This window comes from Castanea sativa, chromosome 1 (genome assembly GCF_040712315.1).
Source record: "Castanea sativa cultivar Marrone di Chiusa Pesio chromosome 1, ASM4071231v1".
NCBI lineage: Eukaryota > Viridiplantae > Streptophyta > Magnoliopsida > Fagales > Fagaceae > Castanea > Castanea sativa.
The window spans coordinates 46,306,672-46,329,380 of NC_134013.1; the positions used below are offsets into that span (position 1 = coordinate 46,306,672).

Here is a 22,709-nt window from a genome sequence, read left to right on the forward strand (position 1 = left end):
GGTCCATTGCATGGGAAGGAGATTTGTCCAAAGGTGAGAAATTCTGAACTTTGTAACATAGTTGGTACTATAGAAATGTTTTGGATTGATATGTACTTCCCATTCACCAACCATTCATTTGAAAACCCCTTGGCATTGAGAATGATGTGTGGGTATGAAGTTTCTGAGAAGTTGGCTTTTGTAATTACAAAATTGAGTGGTGAATTTGTTTCAAAGGACAAGGAAATATTGGCTATGTGGAAAGGTATAATATGTTTCAAGTTCCTTGGTGCTTTGACTATGGTCTATCAAAAAAAGAAGATGATGTATACTATGGACAACAAAGAATGATAGAGTTCGGTCTTATTGGTCTAGAGGGACACACTCTCATATGTGATGGTGTACTAGTAAACTTTCTTGTTGGGATTGTTGTGCATGGCTTCAATCATCCAACAAATCAAAGGTCAAGGTTCTGCTTGGAGTATTCATTTGCTAGTCTAATTCGGTTTGCTGGTCTAATTCGAAATGAAACCTGTTTACTCAAATATTGGGCTGTGATTAATTGCTTTGGAGTTGTTGGCGTGTTCAACGGTGTAGATGCCTTAAGGTATTGGTGTAGTGGCCGATCACCCCTCATAAAGATTACAACAACACCTTGTGGGCAAGGTGTTTTCAAGGGGAGGAAAATATTAGGAATGCTATAAGCATATGGATAATAATTGTTGTATTGAGATTTAGTTAGTTAGTTACAATTCCAAGCATGTTAATCACATTTAGCACATGTTGGAATTATTAATGCACATGGGGAATAATAGAATCAATAGGATAAGGTCTTATGGGCCAATAAGATTAGAACTAGTCTCCTATAAATACAGGATTGTAATTCAACATTAGATATCAATGAAGAATAAACCAATTTCTAAGTGCATTAGTGAATCTCCCTCCCTCTCTCTCTCTCTCTTGTAATCCCTCTATTTCTCTATGGAGGGTGACTACCTCGAATTAAGTCAATTTCCTTACAATTCTCATCAATTCCCCTATAATTCTCATCCATCTCCATTAGGAACCACCAGGTTCCTAACAATAATGTTAGGAATGCTATAAGCATGTGGATAATAATTGTTGTATTGAGATTTAGTTAGTTAGTTAGTTAGTTGCAATTCCAAGCATGTTAATCACATTTAGCACATATTGGAATTACTAAAACACATGGTTAATCACATTTAGCACATGTTGGAATTATTAACGTACATGGGGAATAATAAAACCAATAAGATGAGGCCATGTGGGCCAATGAGATTAAAGCTAGTCTCCTATAAATACATGATTGTAATCCAATATGAGATATCAATTGAAGAATAAACCAACTTTTTAGTGCATTAGTGCATCTCTCTCTCTCTCTCTCTTAATCTCTCTCTTTCTCTATGAAGGGCGACTACTTCGAATTAAGTCAATTTCCCTACAATTCTCATCAATCCCCCTACAATTCATACTCATCCCCATTAGGAACCTCTCTAGGTTCCTAACATTTGGTATCAGAGCCGTTGATCGTGAAGTGAGCAATTGTGACCAAAGAAAACTTTTGAAAGAAATACAGCAAATGTTGAACAAAGCCTTAGAAGAACTCAAGGATATTTCCAAGAAGATGAAGTCCTTGGCTAAATCTAACATGGCCACGAAGGAAGAACTTTCAAGAGTGCAAGAGGATCTTGAGAACATATCCGAAGAAGAGTTACAATCTCTTGATTCAATGAAACTCGAAAAACAAATCAAGTTCCAAGAATCTACTACTGTTGTTGCAAGCCAGGATGTTGATTTCTGTATCAAAGTGGATGATGATATACATGTACATGCTGCCATTGAAGTTCAGTCAAAAGAACCAACAAAGAAGGTGATGATGATCTTCCAAGAACCAATTCTTGATGCACCAATGGAGGCTTCCATTCAAGCCATTCAAGAGTCTATGATTCAAGAATTGGCAATCCAAGTGTCGATGATCCAAGAATCCAAGATACAAGCACCAAGAATTTTAATGGTTCTAGAATCAAATGAGGTCTTGAGGATACAAGAATATTTCAAGGTTCAAAGAAGCAATGAGACTTTGAAGATTGAAGAACCATTGAAGGCTCAAGAATTCAAGTAAAGTTTGAAGATCTACAAAGAAGAAACCTTCATGTGCACAGGACCGCTTGTTAAAGAGAAATGCATGAATATGGTGATCAAAATGTCACTAAGATATTGGTCCGTTGGAAGATCTCCTTTAATGAAGATGTTATTTCCCAACACCTTGTGAGCAAGGTGTTTTCAAGGGGAGGGAAATGTTAGGAATGCTATAAGCATGTGGATAATAATTGTTGTATTGAGATTTAGTTAGTTAGTTATTTACAATTCCAAGCATGTTAATCATATTTAGCACATATTGAAATTATTAAAATACATGGCTAATTACATTTAGCACATGTTGAAATTATTAATGTACATGGGGAATAATAGAACCAATAGGATGAGGCCATGTGGGCCAATGAGATTAGAGCTAGTCTCCTATAAATACATGATTGTAATCCAATATGAGATATCAAATGAAGAATAAACCAACTTCTTAGTGCATTAGTGCATCTCTCTCTCTCTCTCTCTTAATCTCTCTCTTTCTCTATGGAGGGTAACTACCTCGAATTAAGTTAATTTTCCTACAATTCCCATCAATCCCTCTACAATTCATACACATCTCCATTAGGAACCTCTCTAGGTTCCTAACAAAATACTTGTAGAATTTAAAAAATAAAAATACTTAAATTAATTGTTACTTTTTATATATTACACTCCATTACAAAATATTTATATATTCTCACACATCGCGTGGATCTGCGACTAGTAATATATAATTTCTGAAGACATTTGAATATTAATTGACATTCTAATATTTTGCCACATAACTTTTGGTAATCCCACAATTTTATTCATCATTTTTTATTAATTAATTTATTATGCCAAAATGAGAGTTTTAAACCGACTACTACTCACTGAACTAAAGAGTATTAAACTAGCTAAAACTTAGGAACATGGAGAGTTTTAAAGAAAACCAAAGGCATTTGACTATTAGTTGTCCTTCTAATATTTTGTCACATAAGCTTAGATAGTCTCATAATTTTACATATCATTTTTTATTAATTTATTTATTATGTCAAAATGAGAGTTTTAAACCGACTACTACTTAGCAAATTGAAGAGTTTTACCACATAAGTTTTGGTAGTCCCACAGTTTTACGCATAATTTGTTATTAATTTATTTATTATGTCAAAATGAGATTTTTAAACTAATTACTACTTAGAAAACTGAAAGGTTTTAAATCAATTGTCACTTAGTAACATGGAGAGTTTTAAACCCAATTGACCTACTACTGTATGTATAGAGCACCACACCAAAACTTGTACATGAATTTCTCTTTGCAATTACTTTTGTTTTTCATATTTTTTTTTCTTTAATATTCAGTATTTGTCTAACCTTTTTCATATTTTTACTTTTATTGCCCATGTGTTTGTATAATATTTTATTAAAAACCAAACTTCTAGACATCATGCCTGATTCTAGAGTTTCTACGGATGGAATAAATGCTAAAAGAAAGCTACCGATAATTGATGCCACCGAAGTATCTTGATTTCTTTATTCTCTTGTTTGATGTCTTAGTTTTGTTAGATGAATACTTTGTGCAGTAGAATGTTATTTTTGTATCATTCTATTTGCTTCTTTTTTTTTTTTTTCCTCCCCTAAAAGCCTCGGTGGAACTTAAAAAATTTACTTTTGTCATTAAATGGTTGTATTTTGTTGTTTCATGCTTCATAAAAGTTTAAACATGGTATAAACATAAATAGTATGCCTTTGTCCATCTTATAAGAAAGATACAATTTTTTTTTTTTTCAAATGTGTATATCTTTGTTTTATATTATAAAGATTGAATGGTGAAGATATTTAAGTCATTAACTATCTGGTGTGCATCGCAAGATTTTAGCAACTGGTTCTATTGAAAAAGACAATCCTCCAATTACGAGCAATAATACCTGTTTAATTGAAAAGAATAAATTTGAAGAGATGCAACTTGAACTTGCACTGGCTAAAATTTCAATAACTGCTGACTGCTCATTAAAAGAACGAAAATCAGGGAATATTATTTCCACTCACACAGAAATATGGTAAAATTAGAAGCAATAAGACCTGTTTAATTGACCACTACCAACTCCCTAACAAGTATTTCCCCCAGCACATGTATATGCAAGTTCAAAATTATGTACAGAACCCATTATCATATACATCTCCTTGCTCCAATGTCAACATGTTCCAATTGTATGCACGATGCTATATGAGGTCTGCGTCAATTTATGATCAAAATAGAAGTACATGGCTACTTGCAGAAATTTTACATTATTGAACTCTTAAGGCACACAAATCAACAACGTTCTGGGCAGCCAGCAATGCACAGATTGAGGGTAAAAAAAGCAACTATGGCCTACATCAGTTCTTGTGTTGTAGCCTCCCACTTTCCGAACCAGCATAAGGATCAATTATAACATTTATGACAGCTGGTTTCCGTGCAGAGAAGGATTCCAAAAGTGCAGACTTGAGTTCTTCAGGTGTCCCAACAAGATAACCTTTGCCTCCAAAAGCTTCAATTAGAGTATGATATGCTGCACCAGGGACAAAAGAAGTGGGTGCAGGATCATGTTTGTGAGGCCCATCAATTTCTTCAGGGCTCCTCCGGTCACCACCATAGACACCACCATTGTTAAATACAATTACAACCACAGGCAACTGGTATCGAACCAATGTCTGGAAAAGTCAAGAAAAGCATACACCAGATGAAATTTTTTATATCAAGCAGATAATAAGTAATTAAAAAGACAGCAGATGCAATTGTGGTAGAGATAACAATAGAAATGAAAACTTCAGTGAAGAATGAAGATAAATGAACAATAGAATTGTAAACAATCCAAAGAGATATTTAAAGATTTCCTATTTATGCAAAGAACAAAATTAAAGTAACAATAACAATTGAACCTGAAAATCGCCTCTATAAAGTGAAGTTAAAAAAAAAAACTGCAGATGGAGGCAAAACACTGCAAATCAAAGCATGTCAATTAAGCTGGTAAATAAGTTGAACCAAAGGGAGGTGGCATCCAATGAAATAAATAACCTAGAAAAGATATGCTGTTAAGTTTTCCTTCTAAACGCCTATTTTTTGCCCTTCCAACTGAAAAAAAAAAAAAAAAAAAAAAGGGTACCAAAACCTCTTTTCAGTACTTGGGACCAAGGATAGTCAAATCTTCTAATAGAATATAGATCAACAAATTATACAGCTAACTCCTTCCTCAAACAAGTATGGAGCCTAGTCAAGAAGGCAGGAGAAGACTTCACAACAAAAAAGGCCTCAAAATCTAATGACCACCGATTTAGGAAGCAAACCAAGTCGAAGATTTAAAATGTCCACCTAAATTTCAAGACTGAAAGTATCTAGGCGAGGAACCAAAGCTATGCATTGCAGACATCTACAGATCTCCCTGAGGAAGTAGGCATTCATGGGCTTATCTGTGATGCTGATGCCTAATAACTTCTGGAAAATTCAGCAATATCCTCAGACCGGTCCATCCCTGCCAAGGTGGCAGATATTAGATCAGCCATCCTTTCTTTTGATTTTTGCAGCATTTTCCATGTAATCAGGTCAGTGAATAAAGCTGCCCACAGGTTGGAACATCCTGTAATAGAGTGGTGAACATCCCCATCTACAAGACTCCAACTTCCCAGCCTCAGTCCTGTGGGCTGAGGAGGAAGATGGGGCTGTCCCCTCTTCCTTATCATTTCAATAAACAACCTAACTGAATTGAAACCTTCTTCCTATAATTAAAAAAATTTAATCAGCCTTCTAAGATCTTCAACCACAGAGGATCCGAAATGTTGAATCTAAAAGAGAGAATACCAAACAGATCAACTATGCCAGTAAATATGTCCAGTTCAACTTTTTCGATGCCTTTTCTTATCTCAGACTAAATAATTTCACCACATCCTTCTTGGCAATGAAAATGGATGAAGGCACAAAATCTGCTACCAGAACATACACAAAAACTTATGGTGAAAATAGGATAAGAGAAGTTTAAAATGGAAAGGCCTTTAGAATCTGATAACTATGATCATTACCTCCCTATTACTCATAAACTCATACCCACTGGTTTGTTCAAATGTCTCCTAAACATCAAATTCCAACAATAAGAAGCAAGACTTGATTTTTAATGTGAGCCACCAAAGCCATATACCATCTGAATCAGTGAATAGATATAGGATACTGTCCTCACAGAAACCCTCACCAACCTCAAAGGAAATCCCCCTCCTATGGATAAGCCAAAAAAAAGAAAATACTCTGTTGCTGTCTAAACCATTACAATTCCCATATTATGAATTTGTGTTAGTACCTTACGCCCCAGAAGACTCTATATTCCCTACTTTTTTCTTTTTTCTTTTTTTATGGAAAGGCCTTAGCAAATAATAATTTTCCCCTAATTAACAAAACAGAAATGGAACAATAACTAGTTTCTCATAATAATTTGCCACAGCCACTGGAGTTGAAAACACAAGAAAATAGGTAAATTTATTGTAATACTTCAAAGTTTAGTGATATTACCACCCATGAATCAAACTTAGGGTATGTTTGGTAACTGTTTTTTCTCCCTATTTTTTGTTTTCAAAAACAATTTTTTATTTTTGAAACTAAAAATCTTGTTTGGCAACCTAAAATTGACAAAAAACAAAAACTGTTTTCAAAACTCAAGGAAATTGAAAACATGCAAAATGATGTTTTTAGTTTCTAATTCTCAAAAGTCAATGAAAATACGCATTTAATTTAATGAATCTGTCTCATTTAATGAGTTAGCATTAAAGTTCAATTCTAGAAACAACATATTTAGTATTTTCTATTTTTTTTTCTTCAAAAAACTATTTTTTTTAATTTCAACTAATCAAACATGTTTTTGATTTCAAAAATACAAGAAAATTGTTTTTTCTTTGTATCCCCAAAAACAAGTTTTAGAAAATAGAAAACAAAAACCGTTACCAAACATAACCTTATTCTCCCAATATCTGGGATGGTTTTCAAAACTTTCAAGTTTTTAAATGCTCTATATACATAGTAGGTTATCACTCTTCCTCCTTGAATTACTCCCTTGTAGAAGACTACAATAAATAAACAGTATCAAAATGATTTATTCAGATGACAAAACACTAAAATCATGCTAATACAAAGGAACCCTTACCAGTAACTTTTTAAACCAAGACATCTGCACATGTCATATCAGAATTAACTAGGTGATGCATCCAAGATCCAAAAGATTCCTACTGGATCCAATACTTTAGGGGATCTGAGGAAGCTCTAAAGAAAGACCAAGCAGTTATGTCTGTTTTGGCCAGATTAAAACTGTGATAAGAGCTCTTAATAGTTTCAAAATAGTTAAACAGTTCACTTGTCTACTTGAATACATGCATCCCCTTTTTGGTTGGCAATCTAACTAAAGCATGCTTCTTAACAGCCAATTCAAATGATATTTGGTTACCATTTCCAAATGATAATTAACATGCAATCTCCATTTACATAATGTCATTGGGTTTGGTTCCCCTCCCGTTTAGCAGCCTCCAGTTATCTCCCATTTTAAATAGGATGACTGGCACATAGCATATAGGCAATCCAACGGTTATAAACAAAAACCAATCAGACGCAAATTTTTGCACTCTCTCCGTTTGTCTCATTCTCTCTCTCATCATTTCTTCTCTTCAGCCCCTCCCATTCTTAACTCAGAAAATCAAGTCTTCGTTGTTTTTCTATAAGACCAATAAGAAGTTTTGCACCATAATCATGATATTTGTTGGTGGGATCCCATTTTCTTCTTCCTCATCTTTTTTTCTCTTGTGTTCTCTTCACTGTCTCCTTTTTTTCTTTTTTCCTTAGAACTTTTTCTGTCTTGTCTATTTCACTCTTTTCCTGCAATTTTTCAAATACCCATTTGCTTAATGGTTGAACATTAACCCCAACCACTGTTTTTTTTTTCCCACTCCTTAATTTGTTTGCTGGCCAAGAATGATGGGAAAAGAAAAGAAAAGAAATGATTGTGTAAATAACTGTTTTCCTCAATTAGGACCAAAGTTTAAATTTTATAGAATAAAAACAATAAGCTGCCATGGGAATTTTAGGCCCAGCCCCTTCAAAGCATAATCCAAACATGGATTCCTACTAGCATAATTAAATGATTATCATTCCCTTTAATCGATTTGGTTGAGTATCTGATACCTTAAATCTTGGGTCAAGCCATAAAGGTGAAGTTCTAAGAGCATAGTGATCTTGTTAAGGCTTTTGAAGGCAAGGTGCTGACGGAGGCAAAGAAAAGGAGAAACGAGAAACTGATGGAGAGAGAAACAAATTAGGAAGGAAAATCTGTGTAGGGGTAGAAGAGTGAAAAAGGAAGACTTGATTTTCGGAGTTGGGAGTTGGGTCGGCGAACTGGGAGGTGTAGAGCAGTAGAAGAGAAGAAATGATGAGAGAGAAAGAATGAGACAAACGGAGAAAGTGAGAGAATTTGGTTTGACTTTTAAAAAAAAAAAATTATAACTGTTGGATTGCCTATATACCATGTGTCAGTCATCCTATTTAAAATGGGAGATAACTGGAGGCTGCTAAACAGGAGGGGAGCTGAACCTTATTTCATTAAGGATCAAGACAAAAAGCAACTAATGTTGGCAGCCAAGTAGTATGATTGTAGTTCCACTATTTAGCCAATCAAGAGGCTTTATAATCATTCATGACAACCACATCAGCCTATCATACACCACAGGTACACAGCCAACAACTTATGGTCAGAAGGCACCAAATGGTCTCCAGACCATTACAGTGCCCACATGATGGTCAACCAGCTTAAGTGACCAAATATAACGAAACAGCACACAATTATACAGGAATATTGAACCAGCCAAGGGCATACTACTTCAGAGCAGCCCCTTGTGGCTAAGATGTGAAAGGGAAACAAGAAAGGCCCGCTGACATATGATTGTAAACAGGCAGCTGAATTGAGAAGTGAACAACCAAAACTGGAGAGGCTCAAGTTAGTATTTAGTACTTGCATGAAAAAAAAAGTCCTTGTGTTACTAGCACAAATGACACGAATGCAATAAATCAATGTCATATGATTATACACACAGATACAGGCACCTCCAAACCTTGGACGCTCCAAAATCCCCAGCATGTCCATGTCCGATTCAGACACACCAGGGACAAGAGCATGTGTGTTTTCAGTGTGTCAGGAAGAAAAATTATAAGTTTTTTATACAATAAAAAAAATGCTTTGATTTTAGATATGTTTTTTAAGATTTTGATGGTTGTTATTTTCTTTTTCAAACTTAAAATAAACATTTTATATATATATATATATATATATATATATATATATATATATATATATATATATTGATAAGTAAGAAGTTTATTGATATCAAAAAAGGAACACCCTAGTACACAAGGAGTGTACAAGGGGTTAGTCAATTCAAGAACAAAAATTACAATTATTATGTTTATATATAAAACTAATTGTTGTATCGCCACTGTGTCGTGGCCTAATTTTTCAAGAATTCTAGTATCGTCATGTATTGTGTCATGCTGTGTTGCGTCATGTCTGTGTCCGTGTCGATGTTTGTTACACAGGCACAAATACAAGTTCCATACTACAGCAGTTTCACTAACAGACTGTATAGACAACAGTAAACACCAATTACAACTATTTTTATGAGGGCTGAAAACAGCATTGCACCAAATGAAACATATCGCAAGTAGAGGGATCCCTTGTTGTTAAAAAGAAATGAAGTAATTGGCATCAATTCTTCTTAAAGAAATCCTTGTTCCCTCGATAAAGTGGGGTTTTTTTGTTTTTTTTGTTGTATAGGTCATTTTCAAAACAAAAATGAATGCACTTGATGTAATGCTTCAGACTAATCAGTCACATGTAAAGCATATGGTGAGTAAGACAGTACATTTGTATTTTATTCTCATCAAAATGAAACTCTGGAAGAAAACAAGGTAAGGAAACATAATCTAGAGGATGATTTGAGAGGAAAAGTAAAAGAAGAACATGGAATGCCTTCATGGGAGATTAGTTATACATCATTTTACTAGAAAGATGGGAGCAGTAGGTACCAAAGTGCAAAGAGAACATGCAGTGCAGATTCTAAAACCAAATATTGGGGAAGCTAAATATTGAACAAATGAAGGCAGAAGCTCACAAATGCAAGCAATAAATAAATAAATTCATGGTACGCCCTTCATTTCAGTATCAGTTTGGTGGTCAGAAGAAATATGAACTCATCCAAGTCAAAACCATCTCATTTCGACGAAATGTTTCTCTGTTTGAAGATTTAGTCCCCTTATATTACTGTCTCATGCAGGCCGAGGGTTCCAATTCTTGAGTAAAAAACAAGATTTCTATGCATACTCATCAACTCAATCCACAAATTTCTCTACATACCAACACAACAGCCTAAAATTTGTCACTGATGGAAAGCCAGAAAACATCTAGTGTGATAAAATTACCACTTGTCCCAAAAGCTTAACAACTCTGCCTTAATAAGTGAGACTAACTAGTCGAATATTAAAAATTTTAAATGAGAGCAAAGTGGAGATTGTGTTTGTGTTTGTGTTGGAACTCAAGATACCATGATAATGCTTAACCTCATAGGAAAGAATGAATTATAATCACTTACTATTAGTATGCTATCATCAATGACGTTTCTTTCATTATGCTTGTTAATTAGAATGCAGCCCATTAATCACACAACACAAAGAAAAGAAGACATAAATTTTCACAAAGCATATATAGAAAGAGGGAGAAGCATTACCTCGACTTCCATAGCACTAAAGCCGAATCCAGAATCCCCTTCAACCGCAACCACCAGCCTCTCTGGCGACGCCACTGCAGCCGCAATGCAATAACCAAGACCAATCCCCATAGTCCCCCAAGTCCCAGCATCCAACCTAGTCCGGGGCTCCGTCTGAACCAACACTGCCCTCCCAACATCCATCGTATTGGCCCCTTCAGAAACCACCACCGGAGCAGGACTCCCCTCCGCCAATATGGCATCCCTTATAATCCTCAACGGAGTATAGAAATTAAACGGCACCACATCCTTCGCCAATTGCGCCTCCAATCTCACCACATTGTCCTTCACTTTCTTCTTCAATTCCTCAACCCAGGGATGAGATTTCCCCAAACAAAAAGGCTCGTCCTTAATAGCTTTGTTCACACTCTCCAATACACATTTGGCATCTCCAACTATACCAGCACCCACATTCACACTCTTTTTCCTCAACTCTATCTCTTCCTCGCTTATATCCACTAAGATAAACACCACGTCCTTCGACCACTTCGGTGCCTCACCGAAATGCAACAACCAATTCAACCTCGCACCGATCACAAACGCCACATCGCATTTCCCAATCGCTAACGATCTCGCCGCCGTGGCTGCGAGCTCGTGCGTATCGGAGATTAACCCCTTCCCCATCGGAGTCGGAAGGAATGGAATTCCGGTGCTCTCCACGAGCTTCTTCAATTCATTCTCTGCTCGAGAATACGCCGCGCCTTTTCCGAACACAATCAACGGCCTCTTCGCGTTTCGGAGCAACGACACCGTTTTTTCGATATCCGAAGCGTGAGTTCCGGGAGTGGTGTTTATGAAGAGAGCTTCGGCTGCCGATAAGAGTTTCTCGGCTTCTGCAATTGTGACTGTTTGATGTAATAGGTCCGATGGGATATCCAGATAGCACCCGCCGGGTCGACCCGAGGTGGACCAGCGGAGGACTTGAGCGACGGCGTTAGGGATCTCAGACACGTGTTTCGCTTTGATTGAGAATTTCGAGAAAGGCTTAACGGCTTCGATCTGATCGAGTTCTTGAAAATCGCCTCGTCCGACGTCGTTTTGGTCGCAAGAGCCAGAGATGAGAACCATAGGCCAAGTATTGATCATAGCGTTGGAGAGGCCGGCGAGGCCGTGGACGCAGCCGGGGCCGGAGACCGTGAGGAGCACGCCGGGCCGGTGAGTAAGGTATCCGTAGGCGGAGGCGGCGTATCCGGCGGACTGTTCGTTGTGGAAAGCGATGAAACGGATTCCCAGAGAGACGGCGCGGTTGGCGAATGAGGTTACGGGAATTCCGACCACGCCGAACATGTGCTCCACGCCAAACTGGGCGAGGGACTTGGCTGCTAACAGGTTTCCATCCATGGTTTGCCTTTGCTCTGCTTCTGCCATTGAAGAAAGATTAGCTCAACAACTTTTATTTTGCTACTGTTCTGTTTTGTATTATTGTATGTATTGTGTGCATTGGCAACGGTGCGTTATGGGGGTATTTATAAGTAGAGCTCACTGTGAATTTTGTCACTAAAATAAAGAAATATTATGTCCCCAATCCACTAAAATATTATAGTCCTCCTATTTGCTAACTGAGAGAGATCCAAGTAATTTTGAAGACGGGAGTCAAATTTATGGTAAAGGTTTGTCAGTCAAACATTTGGTGGTTGAACTCCTACCCTATCTATCCTTCCTCACTTTGGATTCATTTCTACTTCCTCATTTTTATGGTAAAAAAAAAAAAATTTTAAGAAAATCATAATAAAATTTTGATAATTACAAATTTATAGCATTTAAAATCAATTCTCAATTTTCATTATAAAAAAAAATCAATTCCTACTTTATTTTATTTTATTTTTTTGATAACATCAATTCTTAATTCTTATTTGGTTTATTACCAAACAAATATTTTCTGAAATTATGGCCAAACTTTTTTTTAATTTTTATAATATTATTCAATGATTTTGGGAGAAGGGATTAGAAGAATTTGAACATAAAGATCTCTATTAGAAACATTAAAAATTGTAATTGAACTACAAGTTTTTTAGCTACTTAAATGTATTTTGACATGTTGCCGATATACAAATATTAAAATTGTACTAGTTAGTATATATATTTAAATTTTAATGATGGAGTAATATTTGAACTTTTATTTTATTTTTTACAGTAAAATGGTAGGACTTTTATTTAATTATAAATGACTTGTATCAAAAAAATATTTACTTGTGAATGTTAACATTTTAAAAATCCTCTAAAAAGTCTAGATAGTCTCAATTTATTATTTTATGCGTGTGTACTTCTTCAATTAATTTTTAAGAAAGTATTTTAAAAGATATGGTATAATTTATTGAAATATATATGTGGGGGTCAAAAATACAAACCAAAAGGAACAGTGCTATAGCTCTTGATCAACGCAATTAATTTTTAAGAAAAGGTAAAAGAAATCCACAATGGGAAGATTAAGGCAATTTGATTGAGAAAAACTAATTGTCGAGGTACAATGTATGAATCAAAGATGAATACAAATTCTTGCTCTCCAAACACAGGTTTTTGCTCTCTTTTTCTTTCTCTATCTCATCTTTCCTGATTTTTCTGGATCCCTCATTTTGTTGGCTATCTCCTCATTTTATCCTCCCCCTCCCCTCCCCCCTCCCCCCTTCTTCTATTAAGTTGTGTATCTCTTAACTAGATTTATGGAGATATTTGTTCCATCAAACACCTATCCTACAAGTTATTGATCATGAAGGTAGACTTTTGGGGTATTTCTATTGTTTAGGCTAGTCATTCAACATTTAATGAGGCTGACATTAGATAGGAACACCTAATTAATACGAAGGTGACTGTTACAATGGGCTTTGGGTCGTCTTCTTTGCATTTCTCGGCAATGGGGACCAAAGTTACGTCCTTGGTGAATTTTTTGATTTCTTCTTAGTTAGGTTATTATATCTCGAGATAAATATATTCCTCATATTACCTTAGCAGCCGGTCCAGATGGGCGATCTTCTCTTTGGTTTGGGCTTTTCTACATTGGGATTTGGGCTTAGTTCTTATTTCAAGAGTGTCTCTTCGGTCTTTCTTCTTCGGCCTTCAGTCGAAGGGGCAGCTATATATATATATGTGTGTGTGTGTGTGTGTGTGTGTGTGTGTGTGTGTGTGTGTGTGTATCACTTTAAAGCAAGTAATTTTTTTATATAAAATCAAAGCAAGTAATTATTAACAAGCTTCTTGGGTTTACTCTTATTAGAATTATTTTGGAATGGGGAGTGTAGCGTGGGTAAGCAAACCCTTTATTCAAGTATTTGCTTTTAGTCTCTTATTTACGAAAGCTCGCGACTCTAATAGAAACAAACGGTAAGCTCTCTGCTCTATTTGCTTGCAATGTTATACTTACCGCCCGACCATAGTGATGTTAATTGTGATTACATCCATAAGTAGCTTGGCCCATCTTTATTCCATTTCATATATGTCTGAGGATCCGCATAGAGCATTTGGATCATACCATGTTGATAATGGACTTGACGGAGCCTTAGGTGGCACTAAAGTAATGTTTCTAAGTGTATTAATCTTAACCATGTTTACTAACGAGTCACGAAAGAATATTGGAGATTATAATACTTAAAAATAAAATAATTATCATCATAATAAATATCTTTTCCATAAAATGCTAATATACAATAGAAATTTTCAAATTTTAGTTGGAAAATAATGTGTGTTTATTATATTATTAAATATCATTTTTATTTTTAAATAAGGACAACAGTACATAAATATTAAATAGTTGACATGAATATTTTATTTTATTTTGGAAAATATATATAGAAGCGATAATTCATAGTTTATTAAAACATCTTCAAAAATATTGCTATACTTTCACCCAAATTTGAAGCCTAATCATTTGTTGGAAATATAAAAAAGTGTCACTTGAATTATAAGACTTTTTAAAATTTTGATACATATTTACTTATTTTTCACAGAAATTTCTATTTCTTTATCCTATTTAAATACATTTTTTTATTTTATTCCATTTGAGAAAGAGAAGAAGAAAAAGATAAATGAATATTATATTGAGTTAGCATAAAGTTATATTGGGTCGAGCAACTGAGAAAAGAGTATGTTGAAGATGAAATTTATGATTTTAATCTCTAAAACTCGTTTGAAGAGCATGTTGGAAATGCTCTAAGCGCTGGTACATAATTTTAAGATGATCGTGCATTTTCTTTTCTATATTTAAATTGTTAAAAAAATTATGACTGACTATGAAATATGAATCTTTTTTTTTTATTGGTCTAAATTATTTGGCCATAGTAACATGAATATCCTTTATTATATTAATTATTGATAAGGAATGTGTTTCATTTGGTCCTATTGGTTCCAATTATTGCAGCAAAGGAGATGATTGAGTAGTGAATTCTGAGAGAGCTGGGGGAGGTGACGGCGTCGATGAAAAAAAAAAAAAAAAAAGTAGGAAAACCAAAAGAGGAAGCCAATTTTTTATCGAACTTGTGAGTTTGGCGTTGCCACTTGCCACCAGTAGAGTAGGTAGCAATAGCAGACAACCAGTCCTTTCTGTGTCTGTCTGCCACCCAATGTCTACAGTTATAGTAAAAAAAATTTAGAATAATTTGTTGTGGGCAGCTCCGATACGGAAGCTAGTATCGTGTACGACACTTTCTGGTACCTATTTTCTGGGTCTTTTTTGTTTTGTCTAAGTTATTTAACTCAACTTTATATTTTGGGCCTTGTATGGCGTGCCTTATCGGATATTCAATATAAAGAGTTTTCTTTATAAAAAAATAAAATAAAATCTAAAGAGCTTTTATAAAAGAAGTGTTACAATGTTACTATCCACAAATTTGCAATGCCTAAAGCATGTCTTGCAAGTAAATATGCTCGCTTATTGCCATTTTGACCAACATGGGCGAAGTCTACACAATGAAAACTATGGGCAACAACTACAGAACTATAGACCAGAGTAGCAACTGATAAAGGAGAAGGAGATAAGTCCCTTATGGCATTAACGAGAGTCAAAGAATCACTCTCAAGTGTGAAGTCCTGTATAGACATATCCTTGGCAAATTGAAAATTCAGCTCAGCAGCCTTTGCTTCAGCTTCAATGGCGCTCAGGGGAGCTTCTATCTTTTTACTACATGCACCAATCAACTGTCCCGCTGCATCCCTTATCAAAATCCCAACACCTGCCATTTTTTGCTCTTTGAAAACAGCACTACCCGCGTTGATTTTGTAGCAGGTTGGAGAGGGAGGCGTCCACACCATTGCCTCAGCTGGCTGCTTCGGATACACCGTAACCTCCATACATGCTTGAAACTCACTTAAGTACTCCAACGCCCCTTGCTCTTTGATCGATTTTACCTAACACTAACAACTTGCCACTTAAAAATTATTATTAAAATATATTGACATAGCTTTTCTCTTTTTATATTCACATTCAAGGAAAAATTACTAGTTTCTATATTGCCAAAATACTTGTAGCTTAGGCTGTGTTTGGTAATATGTAAAATATTTTCTAAGTGTAAAATATTTTTACCTGAAAATGTTTTACAAAAATGAAAATATTTTCAGTTGTTTGTCTACATTTTGGAAAATATGCCGTAAAATTATTTTCAGTGTTTGGTTTTGTATGTAAAAACCTATTTCCTTCGACCCAACCACCACAATCACCACCACAAACCTAGCCACCACCAACCACCGCATAACCAATTAACTTGAAAAAATCATAATCAAAATCAAAACTCATTAATCTCAAAATCAAAATCAAAACCCATCTACCAAACCCACAAATCTCCCAAGCAACCAATCCACCAAAACCCACCCCCAATCGGCCACCATCAATGCTAGAACTCAATGAGAGCAAATTGGTAAGGGAGGAAGGGAGGACAAAAGGGTAGAGAGAGAGAGAGAGAAGTAAGATCGATATGGGAGGAAGAGCGAGAAAGAAGGATGGAGAGAGGGGAAGAGGGCTTCGTATTTGACCTTGATTGGCGGTGATAGGCACGGCCAATGATGACAATGGATCGAAGCACGAGTTCAGGTGTCAATGGTGCTCTCTCCCTCGTCGATGACCTTTGTCTCCAGTGGCCAGTGCTCTCTCTCTCTCTCTCTCTCTCTCTCTCTCTCTCTCTCTCTCTCTCTCTCTCTCTCTCTCTCTCTCTCTCTCTCTCTCTCTCTCTCTCTCTCTCTCTCTCTCTCGGGGTTTTGGTAGACCATAGAAATGGTTTGAAGGTAAATCTGAAGTGTAAGCAATTTTACACTTCAAGTCCACCTATTTTACGGTCAAAGATCCTAATTTTCGAGTTGACTATATTTTCAGTTCAAACCAAACACTGACCATTATGTAAAATATTTTTCCAATTTTCATTACACTGAAACAAACATAGTCTTAATTTTTTGTTTTTTAAATCCTTGTAAATTAACTTTTTGGCACTTTTTGGTCATTCCAACAAAAGCAATCCAAGTTCAAATTTTCCTACCTCTAACTATCGAATTATAAAAATATATATATATATATTAGTTAAAAATTATAATTGGGTCAAGTATTTTCTAACTAAAATAGTCTTTTATGATTTGATTCATAAATTATTAGGAAACATTATTTCAGTTTCTAAATAAAAAGGATAATTTATTTTAGATTAAACATTAAAATTAAAATGACAACATATGGTTTACTTTATATTTAATTTTATGGACAAACGGATCTAGAATTGCTTAAATCTCTCATTTGAAATCAATTACATGGTTGTATTGGCCGATGCACCAAAAAGAGTATTACCATTCTCAATGAAAATTAAATTCAACATTGTGTTTCATTGGCTCGTAGTCAATACAATTACATTGTTGTATTTAATTCAAAAGCATAGGGTGTTGCAATTAAATTTGTACCTAAATCTTATCAAAACTTTACCTAATTTTCAAGAATTTCAATCAAGATATTTGTAACTCATTGGCATTAATTGATCTCCATTAAGAGGAGAGAAGAAAAAAAGATTTAAATCTCCCTTCCCTTAAGAAAGTTAAAATATATTTTTTTTTTGTTATCTTCTATCAAAACTTTGAAAGTTAACTAGTGTTATGTCTATGTGATGCACGGCTTAATAAAAAAGTATATATAAATCAAAGAATTTATTTCAATAATATAATTAAATTACTTATCTAAAAAATTAAATTAAAAACTTTGAACTTATAAAGGAGATTTGAACAAAAATAAAAATGTAATATGCACATATAAATATAACACAATATATAATGGATTTCATGGATTTAAAATTGCCTTTATGACTCATAAGCAAAACCTTAAAAATACACACACACACACAACACAAAAATGATGGAGAGAAATACATACTTGCAATAGTGTGGATGGTAGGTTTGATAAAGCATTACAATATGGATTTCACAAATTATGAGAGAAAGAGAATTATTGGTAATGGGGGAGAGAATTGATTATAATAAGTAGTGTTTCTAATTTATATCAAAAAAGAGAAAGATAAAGAAGAAGCCATAAAAAAGAAGAAGAATACACTGAATAAAAACTCTCTCCATATGTATTAGAAATCCTAACTCAATTAGGATTCAAAAGTCATCATCTAATAGATAATATCAAAATAATAATAATTATTATAATAATTTTTCAATTCACGAAAATGACACCCATAATTCTAACTTGATAATTTCAGAGGGTCCTAGCCGTGAATGTCTCTTTCTAGTTGGTATGTCTTTATCGGAAAAAGACTTGAGTTATTAGAAATGCAAAAAATCGGATAATGAATTTATGTTTTTTTAATATATAAATAAACAAATGAATTTATGGGGTTACCAAGTAGACTTGGATGTGTATGTATATTCCAATATGTATGTAATTCCTTCTATTCACGTAAAAAGGAAAAGAAAAAAAAAGTAACTGTGTTTGAAGAGGAAAAACCACAATAAAGATTGGTTTATCTCAATAATCAAATTGATATAAGTTATAACTCTTCAACTCATGCACATGTCTAACTCTTCCTAACTATGAATGTTGTTTTTTTTTTTTGGATTTTTTAATCCAAAGAAAAAAAAAAGTAACCGTGTATGACTGTGAAGTGGGAAAAAAATAGTTAAAAAAATTAATAATAAAATGATTAAAATTTGGATTGTAATCAAGTTAAGATTTTTATCAACTTAGAAATTATATAAGAAGAAGATAAGATAAAAAAAATTGCCTATTTTCTTAAAAATCTAAAAAAAATTCTACAATTTGGTGAAACCATTTAGCACAATCACGGCTTTTAAGCCCAATTTTTATTATATAATATATGATAAGATATAATAAACACTATATAATAAAAATTACATTCTAGATATCTCACTTACACCAAATGGCTCAATATATGTATGTTTTACATGTTATAAATTTAATGTTTTTTTTTTCATGTGGCTAATTAATTGTTAAAACAATTAATTTATTTTATTGAAACTGTATTCAAGTTTAAAGCAACTCATTGATTATTTAAAATGTTTTTTTTAATTTACATATAAATTTTAATTAATATGTGCACAATGCATGGAAAAGATGTATTAGTAGTAATTTCTATATATTATATATAAAATCGAAACCTCTGAAACTCTCACAATTTTCCACATCAGTACAATATTTAAATAAAATTATCATTTATTTTAAATAGAATTATTTTTGTTTAGTCCAAAGTTAAAAAGGAATGAAATTCTCTCTCTCGAACAAGTCTAACTTAAACTCAAACTCATCATTATCATTTTTTTAAAACAAAATTATTTTTGTTTAATCAAAATTAAACAAAAAGCGAAACTCTATTTCTCTAATAAGTCCAACTCAAACTCAAACGTTGATAATCTATCTAAAAACAAAAATTTTGATAGGACTTAAAAAAATAAAATCAAAAATAAGAGACTCATGATGAAAATAGGACTAAAAAAAAGGACTCCCATTGAAAAAAGAAAAGAAAAAAAAAGACTCACATTAGATTAAGAAAAAGAGAGAAAGAAAGAGAGACTCCTATTAGGATTCTCTCTTCTCTTGGAAAATACTTGTTTTGTATCTCATACAAACACACAGCGGAAGCAACAAAAATAGATCTATTTCATTCATGATTGATAACATGCACTATGTAAATTTCAGAATTTAAGAACAAGATAGCGTACCTTGGTGTGGTGAAATTAAAATAAAAAAAAAAGATTAGAAGTACTTGAGAACACTTTTAATCTTCACTCAAATTCCATTTTACGCCCAAGAAATGTGGTCTCTCAATCAGTTTCTAAGAAAGAATAATCGAGTGGTTTCACTCACACATACACACTATTTGACAATGATGTCACTCTTTCTCTTATAAAAAATTTGTATGTTTCTCCCTTTATAACAAACTAATTATCTAATTGGGCTGGCTTATTGAGCCTTTCCAATTGGGCTTTAGTGTGTGGCTTGGAGTGGGATCAAAAGAAACCAATAAGACACTAGCTCCAATGGGCCTTGGGCTTTTCTGTCAACTTTTTACAAGTCCAAAGTTACCATGAATTATATTTAATATCATTATATAAATATAATTGCACTCTAAGCCTTATAAATAAATTATATCTCAAGACTTTATTATACATGCAACCTCTTTCATATAATGTTCGTAGTAATACAAAGTCATGAATGTAGATTGCCACTTTGAAGATTACTACATCTTAATCCTTGAATACCCGGTTTAATCCTTTAAATTATTCATCATATATTTATGAAATCCAATTTCATAAATATATACTTTAGTAACTCCTTACTAAAGTGATTAGGCCTAGCACTCTGAATAACCAAACCCATTAAACTTATCTCAAGAGAATATTTTATATCTCCGTTGAGAGATTATGAATTCCATCTTGAGAATATATGTTCCATCAACACTAAATGTGCCTGCCCAACATACTGAGATTTTGATCGTGACTTAAGATCTCACTCCTAATATATCAAAGTAACATACACCTCATGATCAGGTCCATTATTTTCTCAAGATTAAGAGTTTATGCAAATAGAAGTCGTGAGGTTTATTATTCATTTGACAATCGTTAGGAGAATAATAAATCTCATAGCGGTCCAGTTCAATATGTCTTAACTCTTAAAACATATCAATATACCAACTAGAAGTCTCTACTTCCATGATCAAGACAAATCATCATAGTTGATATGTTATAGCCTTCACAGATAAAATGCCCAATTTCATCACCGACTACGAACTATAATTCTGAGTTTACAAAGAACTTGTGATTTATATTTTCTGTGACTTTTCACATAAATCACATACTATGTATCTCATGGATTATATGATAATGTCCAAATATTCATGTTACCATTATTTTAGATAATAATAAAACAATTTTATTAATCATAACATTAAGTCATATATAATGTCATACATGCATGGACGAAGATATTCATGGACATTGCCCCCCCCCTAATTTTTTTATTATAAATAATATAATTATATAACTATATATTTAGGTACTAATTTTAGCAATTTTGTTCAATAAAATTACATTTTGTCCCCCTTATTGATCATTATAGGAAAAATGCTACAGTTACAAACTTTTTTACAACATTTTTACAGACTATTGAGGTAGCAAATTTTTATTTGTTTGCATCTGGGTCCACTACTTACATCATTTTTTTACTTATTAATAACCACCAATCACAACAAAAATTTGTAGATCTAGTGTTTTCCTCTTTTTAAAGTCCATAAAAAAATTTATAGATCTAACATCCAAAAATAAATATATATACAAGCCCAAAATATTAGCTCAACAACAAAAATTACCAATAGGCAATAGCAAAGCTAAAACAAAATTGAGACTAATCAACCAATTTTACCAAAAACAAACAACTTAGCCCTTTAAAAAACTTTAAACAAAATAATTTTGTCCTCACCAACAAAAGACACACTCTACACACACATAAAAAAAATAATTAGAAAAAACATTTGCCGGCTAAGCAATAGAGCCAAAAGCTGAAGCCACTGCATATAACTAACAATAAAACCGCCCCCCTTAACAGCAAGTTTTGGCTTTGTCCCTGCATACATGGCATTATACAATAGGATTTAAGGGCACACATCATAACATCTTCACTCTTCAAAGTCCTAACAATTACTACCTTAAAACCCTAAACTTAACTTCACTTTAGGATTCAAAAAAAAAAGAAAAAGAAAAAAGAGAGACTCACGTAACAAAAAAGAAGAAGTTAGGATTAAAATAAAAAAAGAGAGAGAAGGACTCCTGTTAGGAGTCTCTTTTCCCTCCTCAAAACCTTAGCAATTACCACCTTAAAACCCTAAACTTAACTTTACCTTAGGATTAAAAAAAAAAAAAAGGAAAAGAGACTAATGTAAAAAATAAAAATAAAAATAAGAACACAAGCAATCTGATTTAACTTTCTTCTTTGATTAATGAATTTTATGTTGAATTTGTTTATATTGTTATTAATAATGAGATTTCAATTCAACATATGTGGATATTTGTTTATATTTTTATTAATGAATTTTATCTTTTATGTCGAACTTAAACTCAAACTCAAACATCGGTAATCTATATAAAAACAAAATTTTTGATAGGACTCAAAAAAGAAAAAAAAGAGACTCACGTTGAAAATAGGACTAAAAAAAAAAAAAGACTCACATTGAAAAAAAAAAGACTAACATTATGAAAGCTCTGATTTGTTCTAAAAACACATGAGCTTATTTAGACTCCAAATTTTAAAACAACGGCTTAATTGCTTTTACTCTTACTTAATCAAAGTGCAAAATAAGAGTAAATGTGCG

At 33.5% G+C, this 22,709-nt stretch overlaps 2 protein-coding genes across 2 annotated transcripts; both read right to left on the minus strand.

The window, feature by feature from the left end:
* Nucleotides 1-4,093: 4,093 nt before the first annotated feature.
* LOC142621565 (2-hydroxyacyl-CoA lyase) lies at nt 4,094-12,483 on the minus strand. Its single transcript, XM_075794852.1, has 2 exons — nt 10,891-12,483; nt 4,094-4,800 (listed from the first exon to the last, which is right to left on the minus strand). Exons 1-2 carry the CDS (start codon nt 12,295-12,297, stop codon nt 4,486-4,488), a joined length of 1,722 nt encoding a protein of 573 aa, XP_075650967.1. The 5' UTR covers nt 12,298-12,483; the 3' UTR covers nt 4,094-4,485.
* Nucleotides 12,484-15,726: 3,243 nt separating this feature from the next.
* On the minus strand, nt 15,727-16,209 carry LOC142628188 (uncharacterized). The gene has a single exon (XM_075802230.1). It carries the CDS (start codon nt 16,207-16,209, stop codon nt 15,727-15,729), a length of 483 nt encoding a protein of 160 aa, XP_075658345.1.
* Between the last annotated feature and the right edge of the window lie 6,500 nt (nt 16,210-22,709).